This window comes from Heloderma suspectum, chromosome 4 (assembly GCF_057233095.1).
Source record: "Heloderma suspectum isolate Gila_16-S chromosome 4, 16-S_ref, whole genome shotgun sequence".
Lineage (NCBI taxonomy): Eukaryota > Metazoa > Chordata > Lepidosauria > Squamata > Helodermatidae > Heloderma > Heloderma suspectum.
Window position 1 is genome coordinate 203786464 of NC_139461.1, and position 18378 is coordinate 203804841.

The 18378-nt window shown below is 41.0% G+C and overlaps 1 protein-coding gene across 1 annotated transcript in view; it reads left to right on the forward strand.

The window, feature by feature from the left end:
• COL24A1 (collagen type XXIV alpha 1 chain) overlaps positions 1-18378 on the forward strand; it is a 223565-nt gene that overhangs the window by 39111 nt on the left and 166076 nt on the right. Inside the window, exons 5-7 of the mRNA XM_084852036.1 lie at positions 4947-5000; positions 13145-13198; positions 14034-14087. Of these exons, the coding sequence (XP_084708162.1) occupies positions 4947-5000; positions 13145-13198; positions 14034-14087 (162 nt within the window). The remainder of the gene's footprint in view (positions 1-4946; positions 5001-13144; positions 13199-14033; positions 14088-18378) is intronic.

Here is an 18378-nt window from a genome sequence, read left to right on the forward strand (position 1 = left end):
TTGGTGACAGTGCCCAGTATATGGAACTCCCTGCCCAAGAGGCTTGGTTTATCTTCCTCTTTATCTGTGTTCCTGAAGCAAGCGAATACCTTTATTTTAAAAATGCATTTGATGCTGCTGCTGTTGCTTAATTCTATTTATTAACTGTTAGTTTTGGTTCTTTATGGGGGGTTTTGTTTTGCTGCTGGTTTTAGTTTCTTGTAAGTGTGTTTTAATGATTGGTTATTATTTTTATGCTTTTTAAATATGTTGTAAGCTGCTTTGAGTGACCCGATTTTTGGTGGAGAAAAGTGGGTTATGCATTTCATAAATAAATAATAAAGAGTGGAGGGAGAGAGAAAGGTGTGAATGTGTATGTATGTGTATGAATATCCTTGAACCCACTTTTGCCTCTGGCTTCACCCAATGCAGGAATGTGGCCCCTGAGAGCCTTGCCCATAGGGGAATGAAGCCCTCAGACTCAAAAAGGTTCACTACTCCGATGTATATATTCTGTAAACAATTAAATGAATTGGTGTATATGAAAACAAAAAATACTGAGTGAGGAAAAAACAGTAAGGAGAGGGGAAGAAGTCTATGTAGTGTAGCTGAAAGATTATATATGAGCCATCTTCTGGAATGTTTTTCATCCTGGATGAGATTGTGAAGGTGACATTGTGATCAGCGAGTGATGATCTGTGAGGGTTGGTAAATCTAGGAAGCAGGAGTGTTGATGTGAGGGATTTGTCCTCAGGAAAGCAGCATTTGTGTGCAGCAGTGCTCTAAACACTTTGGGCAGACATATTGTGTGACATGGTTTGTTTCCTTTACCCATAGTTGAGTGTTATGCCTGAATACATAACCAAAGGTTAAACGTTGGCTGCAAACTAGGATGTGAAACAATGGTTCAAAGTAGGTTTGCAAGCCAGGGTTGTGTTAACATAGTTCAGCATTATATCTGCATCAAGCACACTCTGATTAAGACAGTTTGCTGCTTCTCCAGCCTCTGTTGCAAGCGAGCCTGTTAGAATAGGATGGGAAGCATTTTTTTCTGCTAAGCACTGCATTTCCTTGGAGGCAATCTGTTGGGGGCCACTTGCCGGAGTTAGGTAGAGCTGTAGCCAGGAATAGATAGGGCCAAAAGAGGTTGGGACCACCCTCTTTTCTCTCCACCCGCCCCTCTTCTTACATGCCCAGTGGGCTGCTGGAAGAGGGACGTATCACTTTCTCCAGAAATCTGAACTGACCCTTTTGCAGAGGGATTTTAAAATTAGGTTGAGGGCCACAGGTTGCCCACCACTGCTCTTAAGGCAGGGCTTAAGATAAAATCTCCTCTCTCTACCAGGAAATTGTGGAACTAATATCAGTTTGTGTGCGAGAATCACATATGCACCCAGCATTCTGTTTGGTGTTTTAAATGCACCATTCCTGCTGCCAAAGAGAGAGCGGATGATTGCGGATGAGAGCAATTGGAACTGCTATAGATAAACAACAAAGTTCCAGCTACTGGTGGAATCCGTCTCTACCACATGCAGGAATATTTTTTCTTTGAATCCCAGACTCTATTATGCCTTCATAATAGAGTCTGGATAATAGAGCATGGTTACTATTGAGATATAACATTTACCACAGCAGTATCCTTAATGTTAGATTAAGTAGGACAGCCAGTGTGGAATGATGAATCGAGAGGAGATTCAATGTCACCTAGCAGAAGCCATTCGAACAGGCTGCAGTAGAAAGAAAGATGGGAAGAAGGGCCATTCCATCTGCTCTGCTGAGAAACCAGCTTTTCACTTTAAAATGACGGGGCTCATGTTGCTCACCCCTGCTTTAAATAAATACATAATAAATAATGTTCTTTGCTTTTTATCGTTTACTCAAGTGGGCCAATGCACAGCCACTCTAGTAGTCAGATTGGCGTGGACATAGCTTTAGTTAAAGTTATAGCTTCCTATTTGCAGCCAAACGTCTGTCTTTTTCTAATGTCCAAGAAAGCTCTTTGGTTTATGGAATTGCTCTCACGCAAGACAAATGTAGCTAGAGTCAAAGGATTCTGAAGTTTCTGAGAGTAGTTCACTAGAGTTTGTTTCTAGTGTATTCAAGAGCCAGTGTGGTGTAGTGGCAAGAGTGTTGGATTAGGAGCTGGGAGATCTGGGTTCTAGTCCCCATTCGGCCATGGAAGCTCACTGGGTGACTTTGGGCCAGTCACACATTCTCAGCCCAACCCACCTCACAGGGTTGTTGTTGTGAGGATAAAATGGAGAGGAGGAGGATAACGTAAGCCGCCTTGGGTTCCTTGCAAGAGGAAAAAAGGCGGGGTATAAATGCAATAAATGAAATGAAATGAAGGGTGCTTCTGTTTAATAACAAAATTCTGAGCATGGTGTAAAGTCCAAGGTGTAACTTTCTTATAGAGTATTTCTTCCCATTCCTGAAACATCAAATTCTAGAGCTTTCTGAAGCATTTCCATAGTTTAATTGTACAGGCTTTTTTTTTTTCTTTGAAAGCGCCTTTTCTCTTGTAAATTCCTGGGAAATCCAAAGATTACTAATATTCACATCAATATGTGACAAACAGTATGTGCGATCCACATTTCTGCTTTCCTGTGGCAATACTGTTACACATTAGCTGAGACATTAGAAGGGGTATCTTTTCGGCACATTATAATGAATAAAAATGAACTCATCGAGTAAACATGTTAGTCTGTCTTATATCAAATATAATGGCACTGATACAAAGACTCCTATGTGCATTGACAAGTTGTGTTTGAAGGTCTCCCTTGCCAGATGACTGAGAATGTTTTGGCAGCTTGTATTACTAGCTGGAAGGAGGGAGAAGAGACAAAGAGATTCCACAGTGTTCACTTCCCATGTGCCAGTAGTGATAGACACAGCCCTGCACAGGGCCTGTTGCATCTGGAATCCTGATAGGTGATCTGTGCATAGGAGCCTGTTCCTCCACATGGATTAATGGATCAATCTTGCTGGATTGACTTAACTACCTGGAATTCGGTCCTGCTGAAATCACTGGGACTTGATTTCATATCATTTTCATCTATCAGACTTGCATGAAGAAGTTGGGTGTTAAATGTAAGTGGAATTAGCATTTTACGTTGTGAGAAGGTTTCATAAATTGCTTGGATTCCCCCTTCCCCTTTTCATCTCTCTCTCTCTCTCTCTCTCTCTATATATATATATATATATATAGAGAGAGAGAGAGAGAGAGAGAGTGTGTTTAAGACCCACAAACAGAACTATGGAATCCTACTTCCAATTCAGTCATGCACTTCCATTTGGGTAGAAGCTGAACACTTTTTGCTCACCCCCTTTTTAAACTGGGGAAAATATATGATGAATCTTCTATTCAGCCTTCCTTTGTCAAATAAAAATTATTCAAGCTTCCTCAAGGTTGTCATAGACAAAGTGAGAACAGGTTGTTCAACTTAGCTTTTTGAAAAGCCTAGCATGCATTTGATGTATGTAGAAAAAGGCTTCACTCATGTAGTGTTATTTGGCAGGTTGGGACTTTGACTTTTCAGGCCTAGCCCAAATCACCAGTTTGCAAATTTCTGCATAGATGTTGCACTGTAAACAAAGTGTGGGCAATACCATAGAGCTTCTGTGGCCGTACAATGTCATAAACTACTGTGTTGAACTGATACTTGAAGGATGTTATATAGACCCATGCTCTAGAACAGATGTTAGGATCATGATGTTAGATGGGTCTTATAGTTTATCATCATTTTATTAGTGTTATCATTTTATTATTGGGCCGTCTCCAATGCTGTTACAGCACTAGCATAAACCAACGCTAGCACACCATCATTAGTGCTTGCTAGGCAAAGGGGAAAAGTGGTGATTTACCACCGAATTTCAGCAGCAAATTGCTGTTGAACCCCTTTGCCTAGCAAGCAGTAATGATGTTGTGCTAGCACTGGCTTATGCTAGTGCAATGTCATCAGTGCTAGTGCTGTGACAGCACTGGATCTACTAAAGAAATGCATCCTTTTAAATACCTTACTGTTACTTCAAAATTCATTATTACTCTTATTCTATGAAAAAGATGGAGCAAAATAAGGCACCAGGATTCTTGCTGAACTGGGTGGTGCAAGACTGCCTAAATCAGCTATTACAATCTTGAAAGGAAAAATATAAAAATGGCTGAGGGAATCTTGACAGGAGTAAGTAAGGGCTGGATAGAAGATAAGCCCCTCTTCTGAAGTGGGCAGCTGAGAGTTCTGTAAACTACACTGCCTCACATAGGGCCTAAGTTGTTAGTCCACTCGGGGGCCAGTACGTTCATGAGGGAAAGTAGAAGTCAAATTCTCCCATATTCCTGACAATTTGTAAAACAAATGAAATTAATAAAACTGACAGGTCCATTCTCATGCATGTTCTTTCAAGTGTATGTACACAATAAAGGTTGTATCCCAATATCACTTAGGTTCATGTGAACCTGTCTGTTTACTATGACCATCAAAGAAGGCCTTGATTGTCAGATGTCCCCCTACCATAAGAGGCTAGATGGATGATGACTGGGGACAGGACTTTTTTAGTGGTAGTGCCTGGGCTTTGGAACTCTTCTCCAGGGAAATTTGCTTGGTGTTTGCTTGGTATTTTTAATTGTTTTGATATATTTTGTTAGTTGTCTTGGAAATTTCAGGTAGGAAGATAGAAGTGTTGTAATACATTTTATTGTTTTAATTGGAAGTGTTATATTGTTTTATTGGGTGCATGTTATGGAGAAAAGCAAGATAAAAATTAAATAATAATAAATAGCTAAATGCCTTATTCCCTATATTAATCAGTAGGAGATTGAGTTATTGCATCATTTTGGCTTTTTTAAAGAGAGGGACAAAAATCCATGCCTGACTTTATATGGGCTAATGATCTTTAATAACAACTCTCACACAAAGCACTGTTCTAATCCAGTTATTCTGTATAATACTTTTTCTCTCTTTCCATAGGGTATTCCAGGCCCACATGGGAATCCAGGACTGCCAGGGTTGCCTGGTCCAAAGGTATAAACAACACATAACACTGTCGTGTGAACCATATGACCTTCCTGTATACGAGTATTTGGAATTGTAGAGTTCTGCTTGCACTAAAATTAACGGAGTTATTTGTTTTATAAATGAGGCTCTTTTACTATAAACAGTTCTTCGTCAAAGTACTTAGTAAACAAGTCAAGACTGAACAGAAACAGACAGTGCTATAGAACATAAATATACACATTGAATTAAAACTTGCCCTTCTTCTGTGGTTTTTACTCCTAGAAGTAATTGTAACTTTTCACAAGTGAGTCAGAATTATTTCGCAGGGCAAGGGTTACCAAAGTGGCCATTTAACCTTGTAACCTCCAGCCTTGATTTTAAAAAAAGTTTGCTCAAAGAAAACATTTGTATTTCAATGTTCTTTCTTTCAATGACTTTGAGTGACTTTTTAAAAACTGAAAGATAAAATAAAGCTTTGATAGATTAAGGCCTAACAGGCAATGCAAAACTCAAACCCAAGTAGCACAAACTACTTAAATAGCTTTAGACAGATTTGTGCAGTTGTGGAATGCCTTCAACTCGTATTTAGTTATAACAATTTGATAGATATGTTAGGGGGAAGAAACATCCCCAACCATGATTTGTTTTAGTGTGATTCCTCGTGGCAGGAATCTGACCTGTAGTGACAGGTGTTAAAAACTGCTCCAGGACATGAAAATATCTCAAACAAGGCTTGCACAGTTTGACATTGTAAAACAAAGTAGTCCATGATTGTTGGGTGCCCTCTTACTAGTATCTGGCATTTTTAGAACGGCTAAGTATAGTTAACCTTCGCAAACCTCCCAGAGAGCTTCAGCTATGGGGCGGTATAGAAATGCAATAAATAATAATATGTAAAGTTCACCTTGGCAATATGTATGTGGGTTTTGTGATGTGTCAAATAATGGATAGATCAATTAATCCCCATTACAAGCTACTTATTGGATATCCCATGGCATATTCTTTTTTAATGGCAGCCTAGCAGGAGTTTTCAAGGTGAAATGTTGCCCACATCAAAGTCAGTGTTTAAGCCTTTCTTGGTTTCAACTTTACTAAGAGTTCTTTCAGGTTTTAAAGAATCTGTTTTTACGTGTGTGTGTTTTTCATTTTCATCAGTTCAGAAAGCAAGAATTCTTTATAGTTGTTCTACATGGTGTGTTTTTTGTAGATGTGCGAAGTATTAAGGAATCCCAGTGCCTGCTGAACTCTTAGTGTATTTTCAAATGGCTAAATAACTTCCCTTGGACTTTATTAATACTTTATTTATGCAATGGTTAATCATTTACAAGACAAACTATGTCAAATGGGTAGTAGATTGGACGGACAATTCCTTTGCAAAATATTGGAAAGAGAACCTACACTCTACTGGAATCTTAGTACGGACTGCTAAAGATCCATTGGCATTAGAGATTTATTGATTCAATTATTTATTACATAAAACTTTCTTAGATTAACTCGGACATTCCACAGATTTTTCACCCTCAAATTGAAAGAACTTGGATAATGTTTCCAAACACTGCCTGTCTCCCTGCAGCGTTTCCTTTCGCTCACATACAATCTAAAGGTGCAATCCTATGCATGCTGGGAGATGTAGGCCTTTTTCTGTCTAAACATGCATAGGATTGTGCCCTAGGGGATGAAGCTGCTCCATGACATTGCAGGGGGATGGGGGTTGGGTTAAGGGGATTGTTGCAGATACAAAATTAAAGGGTGAGGAAAGTGAGTTCACCTCCACAGCGGGGTGGGCTCCCCTTCCCCACCCTCAGATTTTGCCCCTGCAGCCATTTAATTTCCCCCTATTCAATGCAATGGAGTGAGATAGCTCCATTATATTGAATAGGGGGAAATTAACAGGCCTGGGGAACTTGTAGTTCTTAGGTATTCCCTGTAGTAACTTGTAGTTCTTAGGTTTAGATTTTAATCTGCGCCGGAGAAGAATGGGAGCTCCCCTCTTGTTTGGGATCAGCTTTAATGAACTACTGAAATTCTTTTCCAAGACTAGCCCAGGAGAACTTTGCCAAGCTGTCCAATTGGTAGGAATAATTTTTTTTTTCAGATTATGCCAGTTTAAATCAAGAGCAGGCAAAAAGCAAAGCATGCAGCCCATAGGAGTCTGTTTTTCTGCTCCCAAACTTAAATGTTCAGTGGCTTTTGGAAGGCACTCATACTTCATCCATTGTTATTGAATAAAAACCTGCTCACTCCTGTCAAAGAAATTCCAGCTTCTCTGGTTCTAAAATAATAAGTATGGATAGCATAGCTTTGAAAAATGAGTAATATTGCAACACTGATGGCAGACATGTAAGTGGGTTTAAATTGCAGAATGAGGCTGAAGAAATGCTCCTCTCCTGACAGAATAAAGTGAGTGTAGTTAAAAGTGAAATACACCAACTAAGGGCGCAATCCTGTGCATGTAGGACTTTTTTCCCCCCATCTATACAACTCCCAGCATAGCTGGCTGGGGAATGTTGGGAGTTGCAGAAATTTTTTCTTTCTAAACATGCATAGGATTGTGCTCTAAGTAATTTATTAGTACTTATGCAATGGCTTCATTTTCCATATGCTTTTCAAATGGTTCAAGAGTAGAAGATATTGCCTGTAGCCTTCTCCATGATCCCAGGTGTTATAGGCAACAGGCTCAGGTATGTATTGAGCCTATATGTATATAGTGTATGTGTAGAGTGGGTTAGATCCAGATTTATGTCTGATCAACTGGGCTGACAAAAGTAAACTTCCCCACCCCCTGCTTCCTGTGGCAGCCCGTCCAGACTGAGAATGCTACACAGACATGCAGGAGACTGAATGGGGTAAGCTGTGGTGTGCATGGGGGGAATCCCCCAAGATTGGATAAAGGAACCTTCCGCAAGCAGAGTCCTTCCTTTCATGGAAGGTCTCTTCCTCTTGTGGAAGTCAGATCCTGGATCTAACCCAGTGTGTGTAGGACTGACAAATCTTTGCTTCAACCTAAATTGCTTGAAATGAAGTTGAAGTGTTAATACCCATCACTCAAGCTTAGCCATGGAACATATAAATAATAGAGCTTTCCTGGGGATGTACATATCCCTCACCTCTGGAAAACCACAGTACATCCCTCACAAACCAGGGACAGGGCTTCCAGGTGAGCAGGGATGTGGTTTCCAGGTAGGCTTAAGATATGTCCTTTTATTTTTAGAAATGAACCACTGGATTAATCTGGAATTTAGAAATGCATAAGTTTACATGATGTTTGGCATATTTCCTGCCCACCTTCATTTAACATAATTACAGAAAACAAAGGTTGTGGATTAACCTGTTTAAGAATTTCCCTTACGTCTATAATACCACAATCACAATGATTATAAAAATAAGGGAAATTCTTAAACAATTAATCTTCCCATCATGCATTTGAGATGTTTGATCAGCCACCTTTATTTAAACTTGTAAATCATAAAGGTGTTTCTAGGTTAAAATATCAAGAAATATAAGATCTTTAGGAATAGCTTTCCCATTACATGTAACCTGAGTTATATGCTGATCTCCATGGTCAGTGGGCCAATCTAGGAAAGACCATAGGTACAAGGAGCCACGTTCTGTCTTACCCCATTCATTTGCTGTTGCCTGTGTACTCACAGAAGAACTATGGTTAAAACCCAGATTGACACTCTGCCTGTTGAAGGAAACAGACTGTTCTTTCTGATTCTTTACTGTTCTTTGACTAACACAGTTACTAGATCCTTCAGGGGCTTTCTCTTTAATACTGACAAAAGCCACCAGGGTTTTTTCTTCAGGATTTGGATGTGTATTAATTAAGTAGAATGTGCTGAGGCACTAAATGTAAAGTTTGTTGATTATTATTATTTTTGGTTAATATTAGGATGCAAAACAAACCAACTTATAGCAGTACGTACCAACTTTGGATTGCCCACCCCGTTCCTTGAACCAAATCTAGCAAGTGCAGAGGAAGGTAAAGTGAAAGGCAGAGTGAGAGAGAGAGAGAGAGAGAGAGAGAGAAAGAAAGAAAGAAAGAAAGGGGAGAGACAGGGAACGGAAGGTCCATTTCCATTTAGGTTTAGGCCTGGTTTTGGTCCTGAAGTGGCCTTGATCACCCAGACAGATGACCTCTGTCAGGGGGAAACAGGCTTGTGATGCCATCAACTGTGATATCTTGCTGGACTGGCTCTGAGAATTTGGCATAGGAGGCACGGGAATACGGTGGTTCTGTTCCTATCTACAGGGTTTGTTTCAGAGGATAGCATTGGTGGGGGTTTCTGCTTCACTCCATGGGACGTGTGCTGTGGGGTCCCACAACGTTCAGTCTTATCCCCTATACTTTTTAACATCTATATAAAGCCACTTGGTGAGGTCATTGGGGGATTTCGTATGAAGTGCCATCAATATGCTGATGACACCTAGCTTAATTTTTCCTTGTCATTTGAGTCAGATGAGGCTGTGCCGGTGTTGAACTGTTGTGTGGATTCTGTAATGGGCTGGATGACTGCCAGTAAACAAGTTGAATCCTGTGGGTAGGTGATTCTCATCTTCAGGAATTGCATGTGCATCCTGTTCTAGACTGGGTCACACTCCCCTTGAAAGACCAGGTACATAGCTTGAGGGGACTGCTGGATCCAGCTTCGTCATTTGAGGACTTGGTGGCCTCTGTGGCTCAGAGTACCAGCTTCAACCTTAGACAGGTATAATCTGGTCAAGATGATTCATGTTCTGGTAAACTACCAATTGGATTATGGTAATGCATAGTACATGGGGCTGCCCTTGTCCCAGAAGCTTTAATTAGTGCTGCAAGTGTGGCCAGGTGGGATCACATCACACCGATTCTAGGGGTGTGGCACTGATTTTCTATTTGCTTCTGGACTCAATTCATGGAGTTGGTGTTTACCTTGAAATCCCTAAATGGCTTAGGGCCCAAACACCTGGAGTGCCTCTCCCTATTCCAGCCTGCCGATGTCCTAAAATATACAGAGGAAGCTCTTTTCAAAGTATCTTCTATGCCAGAGTTCACCAACCTGATCCCCTCTAAACATTTGGGACCAGAACTCCCAGGATTCCTGACCATTGGCAATGCTAGCTGTGGTTTATGGGAGCTGAAGTCGAAAACATCTGGAGGGCACCAGCTGTGTGGGGTTTTCTACATGGTCTGTGGCAACTAGGGAGAGAGCCGTTTCTGTTATAGAGCTGCATTTTTGGAACACCATCCCTAGAGAGGTGCAACTGGTGTCTCCTGCAATCTTTCCAGCACCAGGTCAAAATGTTTCTGTTTCCCTCGTCATTTAAATCAGTTAGTCTATCCTATTGTATTTTTTGTTGTTGTTGTTGTGCAGTCATATCCGACTCTTCGTGACCCCATGGACCATAGCACGCCAGGCCTTCCTGTCCTGCGCTCTCTCCCAGAGTGTGCTCAAATCCATATTCATTGCATCGGTGATGCTATCTAGCCATCTCATCCTCTGCCGTCCCCTTCTCCTTTTGCCTTCAATCTTTCCCAGCATCAGGGTCTTTTCCAGTGACTTTTCTCTTCGCATTAGGTGGCCAAAATATTTGAGCTACAGCTTCAGTATCTGTCCTTCCAATGAGCAGTCAGGGTTGATTTCCTTTAGGATTGACTGATTTGACCTCCTTGCAGTCCAGGGGACTCGTAAGAGTCTTCTCCAGCACCACAGTTCGAAAGCATCGATTCTTCAGCGCTCAGCTTTCCTTATAGTCCAGCTCTCACAGCCATACGTTGCTACTGGGAAAACCATAGCTTTGATTAGACGGACCTTTGTCGGCAAGTGATGTCTCTGCTTCTGACTATGTTGTCTAGGTTTGCCATAGCTTTCCTCCCAAGGAGCAAGCGTCTTTTAATTTCATGGCTACAGTCACCGTCTGCAGTGATCTTGGAGCCCAAGAAAATAAAATCTGTCACTGCTTCCATTTCTTCCCCTTCTATATGCCAGGAAGTGATGGGGCCAGATGCCATGATCTTAGTTTTTTTTAATGTTGAGTTTCAAACCAGCTTTTGCACTCTCCACTTTCACCCTCAACAAGAGGCTCTGGTACTCCCATCTCTTTAAGAATTTGCCACAGTTTGTTGTGATCCACACAATCAAAGGCTTTACCGTAGTCAGTGAAGCAGAAATAGACGTTTTTCTGGAATTCTCTTGCTTCTCCATGATCCAGTGAATGTTGGCGATTTGATCTCTAGTTCCTCTGCCTCTTTGAAATCCAGCTTGTAGTTCCGGTAGTTCTCGGTTCACATACTGCTGAAGCCTAGCTTGTAGGATTTTGAGCATAACTTTGCTGGCATGTGAAATGAGCGCAATTGTATGGTAGTTGAACACTCTTTGGCATTGCCCTCCTTTGGAATTGGAATGTAAACTGACCTTTTCCAGTCTTGTGGCCATTGTTGAGAGTTCCAAATGTGTTGGCATATTGAGTGCAGCACTTTAACAGCATCACCTTTTAGGATCTTAAATAGCTCAGCTGGAATACCGTCATCTCAGCTAGCTTTGTTGTTAGTAATGCTTCCTAAGACCCACTTGACTTCACTTTCTAGGATGTCCGGCTCAAGTTCAATGACCGCACTATCATGGCTATCAGGGACATTAAGACCTTTCCTGTATAGTTCTTCTGTCTATTCTTTCCACCTCTTCTTAATCTTATCTGCTTCTGTTAGGTCCCTGCCTTCCTTGTCCTTTATCATGCCCGTCTTTGCACAAAACGTTCCCTTGAGATTTCCAATTTTCTTGAAGAGATCTCTAGTCTTTCCCATTCTATTGTTTTTTCCGATTTCTTTGCACTGTTCATTTAAGAAGGCCTTCTTGTCTCTCCTTGCTATTCTCTGGAACTCTGCATTCAGTTGGGTATATCTTCCCCTTTCACCCTTGATTTTCGCTTCCCTTCTTTCCTCAGCTACTTGTAAAGCCTCCTCAGACAGCCACTTTGCTTTCTTGCATTTCTTTTTCTTTGGGGTGGATTGAGTTGCTGTCTCCTGAACAGTGTTACGGACCTCCGTCCATAGTTCCTCAGGCACTCTGTCTATCAGGTCTAATCCCTGAAATCTATTCCTCACCTCCACTGTATATTCATAAGGGATATGATTTAGGTCATACCTGAATGGTGTAGTGGTTTTCCCTACGTTCTTCAATTTCAGCTGAAATTTCGCAACAAGAAGCTCATGATCTGAGCCACAGTCAGATCCAGGTCTTGTTTTGACTGACTGTATAGAGCTTCTCCATCTTTGGCTGCAAAGGACATAATCAATCTGATTTCGATATTGACCATCTGGTGATGTCCATGTGTAGAGTCGCCTCTTGTGCTGTTGGAAAAGAGTGTTTGCTATGATCAGCGTGTTCTCTTGGCAAAACTCTATTAGCCTTTGCCCTGCTTCATTTTGTACATCAAGGCCATGCTTGTTATCCTGTTGATTTCTTGACTTCCTACTTTAGCATTCCAATCCCCTATGATGAAGAGGACATTTTTTTTGGTGTTAGTTCTAGAAGGTGTTGTAGGTCTTCATAGAACCGATCAACCTCAGCTTCTTCGGCCTCAGTGGTTGGGGCATAGACTTGAATTACTGTGATGTTGAATGATTTCCCTTGGATTTGTACTGAGATCATTCTATCATTTTTGAGATTGTACCCCAGGACTTCTTTTCCCACCCTTTTGTTGTCTATGAGTGCTACTCCAGTTCTTCTAAGGGATTCTTGCCCACAGTAGTAGATATGATGGATATAAATGTTACCCAAAAGATATAAGATAGATATAAATGTTACCCAAAAGGAAGAGCCTTTGTTAAATTGAAGTGAGTTACTGGAAAAGTCTAGAATTGTATACTTCATTGTGCTGTTGTATTTATGGAGCCAAGTCTTCCATACAATTGTGAACCACCCAGAAAGCTTCAGCTATTGGGCGGTATAGAAATGAAATGAATGAATGAATGAATAAAAATACAACCCCCCACTCTGCTCCAGGTTCTAACACATATAAAACCAATGATACTGATGGATTATGGTGTTAATTTTGTAGGCAATGGCCTATTTGATTAGTTGATCCCCTATATATCTTATTGAAGCTATATATCCCCTTCTCCTAAATAATGATAACAATCATATTTGTATCTTTTAAAAATATATACTTGCTTAATTTCTCTATTAAAGGGCCCCAAAGGTTTTCCAGGATTCTCCCCAGGACAAGCGAAACGTGGAGAAAAGGTAGCTGATTTAATTACTTGAGAATGCACAAATGTTTAGTAGTCTTGCCCATAATCTTATGTGTAATGATGAGGGATAAAGTTTTAGTCTTGCCAGAACATTTTCAGTATAAAACTGTAGGGAGGCTGTGTGGACAAGGGAAATTGCAATTTGAAGATTTATGAACATATTCTTGTAAATAACATGCCTACAGATCAAAATGAGAGCCAAATTAACAGTATCAAATTTACAGTACCAAAAGTAGGTATGTATTTTGTTCAAAACTTCATTTGAATCTGATAAACCTATTAATTGCAGTGTTCAGAGGGGAGGATATTGGATTCAGTCAAGTCTTGTTAGATAAAAGGGTCTACCAGTCATAGGCTGGTGCAAAAGACATACACTTAGAATTAAATCATTCTGAGTCCTGAATGTTTTGCTTTGAGTACCAGAAATGAATGGAGCCCATAGTCTTGGTTACCCCATAGTCTTGGTTACCCAAACTTTCTTCATTTTGGCAGTATAATTTATAGGGAAGGGGAGTCATTTTGTTGCTGCTATTGTTAAATGATTGGGCATCTGAAATCCTTGCTAAGCTACTGCAAATCACCCAGAGATTTATCTTCTGCTCACCTCTGATTTACACCATTTCTTTTCATGCAGAGTGTGTATTCTGGGTTTGTGTGTAAACAGGCTAGGATGGGGAACACAACCATAGCTGAATGGTCATGTCTTTGGATAGCGATGGGGACATGGTGGCCCTATCAAGTTTTCTTACCATATACATGGTATGAGTTTATTATTATTTCCCAGTATTGTGATGGACTATAGTGATTAATGCATACTGAATTTACAGGGAGATGCAGGACAAATGGGCTTACCTGGCTTTGTGGGCATCAAAGGTGAAAAGGTAAGAATTGATTTAAAAAAAATTATCTAACCATCAAGGCCGTTGTTGAAGTCTACAAAGATGAGCTTGAAATCTGCAAAGATGAGCTTGATTCTTATGCGCACACAGAGTTTCAGTGTGTGAAAGGGCTTCTTTACATGCTTCAGAGTCAAGGGCTCAAGTGGGTCTGCTCAATGGGGACATCCTTGCAGAACAACCCCTGACATGGAAAGTGACGTGTAAGATTGCTAGTGGGCAAAGAGAGCTTTGGGTCAGAACTTAAGTGTTCAATGTCCAGAGTGGTACTTGTCTGATGTTTTGAAATACCTTTAAAAAGAATAGACAACAAAACCCAAGTTACACAAATATCAAATGTTTGAGTACACCAACACAGGTGGCCCTGGAAAAACATGAGGTTGTGGGAATTCAGCAAATGAACTGTTGTTTTACCTATACAATTTTTAATTTTGTGGGAATCTAATGTTGCCTTTTGTGCCTGGATTCTGATTGAGTTCTTAAGCCTTTGTAATTCCTGTTCTTACCACATTCGTGTCAAATGTGTGTTAAATGTACAGAAGTAAAGTGTGGCCAAATATGTACAGAAGTAAAGTATGGCCAATTTACAGAAGGCAGCTTCCCCACAAACAGTAGCACCAAATAAGAAGTGGAGTTGCAAATGTTTCAGATTAAGAGGCATTCACTAGCATATGGTTTGGTGCTATTGCTACTTTTATGGCACAGTTGCCATCAGTGCCTTCTGTGCTGACAGTAATAGTGTCAGCACAGTGATCAACACAGAAATCTGCACCGTATCTATGCGTGTTGTTGAGGCTGAGGTGTGCTGATTCAGCACCTGTCACCTATAAACCCTTCTATTAGGAATTGCTCTTAGACAACCCCACGAAGCATTTTGTTCATACATCCCTTCTTTGGATTTCATGTAGTAAAGCAGGCCAGCACACTCAGTCTTGTCTTTTTCCATAAATCTCTGGATGAGATACACCTGGTTGAACTGGATACTTTGTTTTTCCTTACCTTTATAGCAGAAAATTGCAGGGCAGTCTGCAAAGGTACTCCTGGAAGTATGTGCTACAGAGGTCCCTTAAAAATGCCAAATTATATTCTGAAAGCCCCATATCTTTTCACTTCAGGAATGACAGGTTCACAAGATTTGGTAGGTATTTTAGGCCTCAGATGATGTGATGCATCATTTCTTCTTATCTTTCTTCTTTCTTTTTCAAGAACTACAAGCTTCTTCTTTTACATTCTGTCTCCTAAATTGGAATTAGCTTGTATAGCCCAAATCCTACCAAGCACCTATCCAATTATGTGGAAATAAGTTTGTATAGCTTCCAGTAGCAGGAAGTTCAGCATTTTCCAAAGTCCCAATTCTCAGTTTTCTACCATGCCTAAATAGATTACTACAAGCATGAGGAGAACAGAATGAAAACATGCTAGGAGAAGTGCAAGGTACAAATGCTAGTCCCATGGCATTCTTTAAATATTTTTGTCATCAGTGGAAATAACATCCATAGATCACAAGAACAAAAATCTTTAGATATGTTCAGGGCTGGACCAAGACAATTTGATGTCCGAGGTGGAACAGCAAATGGTGTTTATCCCTCCCAGTCAAAGTTCATAGTACAAAAAGCTGGCCAAGTTATTTTTGCACCTGTTGCAGAAAAACCCAAACAACTCTCTCTGGAAGAAAAATAAAATAAAAAATTCAAAAGGAACAATTTGCTAACCTTCCATGACATCATTCTGCCTTAATGATAGGATTGTTGTTGTTTATTCGGTCAGTCGCTTCCAACTCTTCGTGACTTCATGGACCAGCCCATGCCAGAGCTTCCTGTCGGCTGTCACCACCCCCAGCTCCCCCAAGGTCGAGTCCGTCACCACCAGAATATAATCCATCCATCTTGCCCTTGGTCGGCCCCTGTTCCTTTTGCCTTCCACTTTCCCTAGCATCAGCATCTTCTCCAGGGTATCCTGTCTTCTCATTATGTGGCCAAAGTACCTCAGTTTTGCCTTTCATATCATTCCCTCAAGTGAGCAGTCTGGCTTTATTTCCTGGAGTATGGACTGGTTTGATCTTCTTGAAGTCCAAGGCACTCTCAGAATTTTCCTCCAACACCACAGTTCAAAAGAATCTATCTTCCTTCGCTCAGCCTTCCTTATGGTCCAGCTCTCGCAGCCATAGATTACTACAGGGAATACCACTGCTTGAACTATGCATACCTTTGTTGTCAGTGTGATATCTCTGCTCTTCACTATTTTATCAAGATTTGTCATTGCTCTCCTCCCAAGAAGTCTTCTGATTTCCTGGCTGCAGTCAGCATCTGCAGTAACCTTTGCGCCTGTTACTGCCTCCACGTTTTCTCCCTCTTATTTGCCAGTTATCACTCAAGCTGGTTGCCACAATCTTGGTTTTTTTGAAGTTTAACTGCAACCCAGCTTTTGCACTTTCTTCTTTCACCTTCGTCATGAGGTTCCTCAGCTCCTCCTCGCTTTCAGCCATCAAAGTGGTATCATCTGCATATCTGAGATTGTTAATATTTCTTCCAGCGATTTTAACTCCAGCCTTGGCTTCATCAAGCCCAGCACATCACATGATGTGTTCTGCGTACAGGTTGAATAGGTAGGGTGAGCATATACAACCCTGCCGTACTCCTTTCCCAATCTTAAACCAGTCCGTTGTTCCGTGGTCTGTTCTTACAGTTGCTACTTGGTCATTATACAGATTCCTCAGGAGGCATACAAGATGACTTGATATCCCCATACCACCAAGAACTTGCCACAATTTGTTATGATCCACACAGTCAAAGGCTTTAGAATAGTCAATGAAACAGAAATAGATGTGTTTCTGAAAGCCAAACTCCTTGGCTTTCTCCATTATCCAGCGAATATTGGCAATTTGGTCTCTAGTTCCTCTGCCTTTTCTAAATCCAGCTTGTACATCTGGCAATTCTCGTTCCATGAATTACTGGAGTCTACCTTGCAAGATCTTGAGCATTACCTTACTGGCATGTGAAATAAGTGCCACTGTTCGATAGTTTGAACATTCTTTGGTGTTTCCCTTTTTTGGTATGGGGATATAAGTTGATCTTTTCCATTCTGTTGGCCATTCTTGTGTTTTCCAAATTTGCTGGCATATGGCATGCATCACCTTGACAGCATCATCTTGCAAGATTTTAAACAGTTCAGCTGGGATACCGTCGTCTCCTGCTGCCTTGTTATTAGCAATGCTTCTTAAGGCCCATTCAACCTCACTCTTCAGGATGTCTGGCTCTACCTCACTGACCACACCATCAAATCTATCCCTGATATTATTATCCTTCCTATACAGATCTTCCTATACAGGTTTTCCTTATATTCTTGCCACCTTTTCTTGATCTCTTCTGCTTCTGTTAGGTCCTTGCCATCTTTGTTTTTGATCATATCCATTGCATTCTCTCTCCCAGCCACTTTTCCTTCCCCCACTTCAACAGTTAGTTAGCATTCTGTATCCACTGAGCATGCCCAGTTTTTGAGCTTTCCCCCCATTAATGGGATTTTCCTACATTTTGTACTTCTCCAAATCTTGGGATTCCAAGCCTGCGGATACCTCCCTCACATGGTACCGCTTGGCTTCACAAGCAATGGCATTTACACCCTGAACGTTGGAAATAAAGGGAAGAAGTGGGGGCCTACAACAAAATGTGTTTGTCTGAGAGCCTTCTGCCTTCACAGGCAGGAGGATGCCCAGGTGCTGGCTGGCAAGAGACTAAATGGGCTGCTGAGAGAGCAAGTGAATGGACGGGCACGTTTATAGTGAAGTGCCTCTTCCTCTCTCCTCCTTTTCCAGCTACTCATTCCATTCCCCCTCCCACATGATTTTCAGTTTTTCCTCCTCCTGGGCAGTGAGCACTCTCAGTCCTCACTGGGCACTTCAGGATGTTTCCCGTGCCTTCACATTTTTCCCTAAATATTTTTTATTGTACTATTACAAAAACTTGGGGTTCCCCAAAACTTTTCTATAATGTACACAGGCCCTCCGGCTTGCAATGTTCAACTATCCTGTGCATGTTTCAGGAGAGAACTTGACTAAACCCTCTGAGACGGAATTATATAGCATTTCACAGTAAAGATAGAAGCATTGGAAAATCAATATTCTTCCCGCCTTTTCTTGATCTCTTCTGCTTCTGTTAGGTCCTTGCCATCTTTGTTTTTGATCATACCCATTTTTGCCTGGAATTTACCTCCGATGTTTCTAATTTTCTGGAAGAGGTCTCTTGTCCTTCCTATTCTATTATCTTCTTCCACTTCTGCT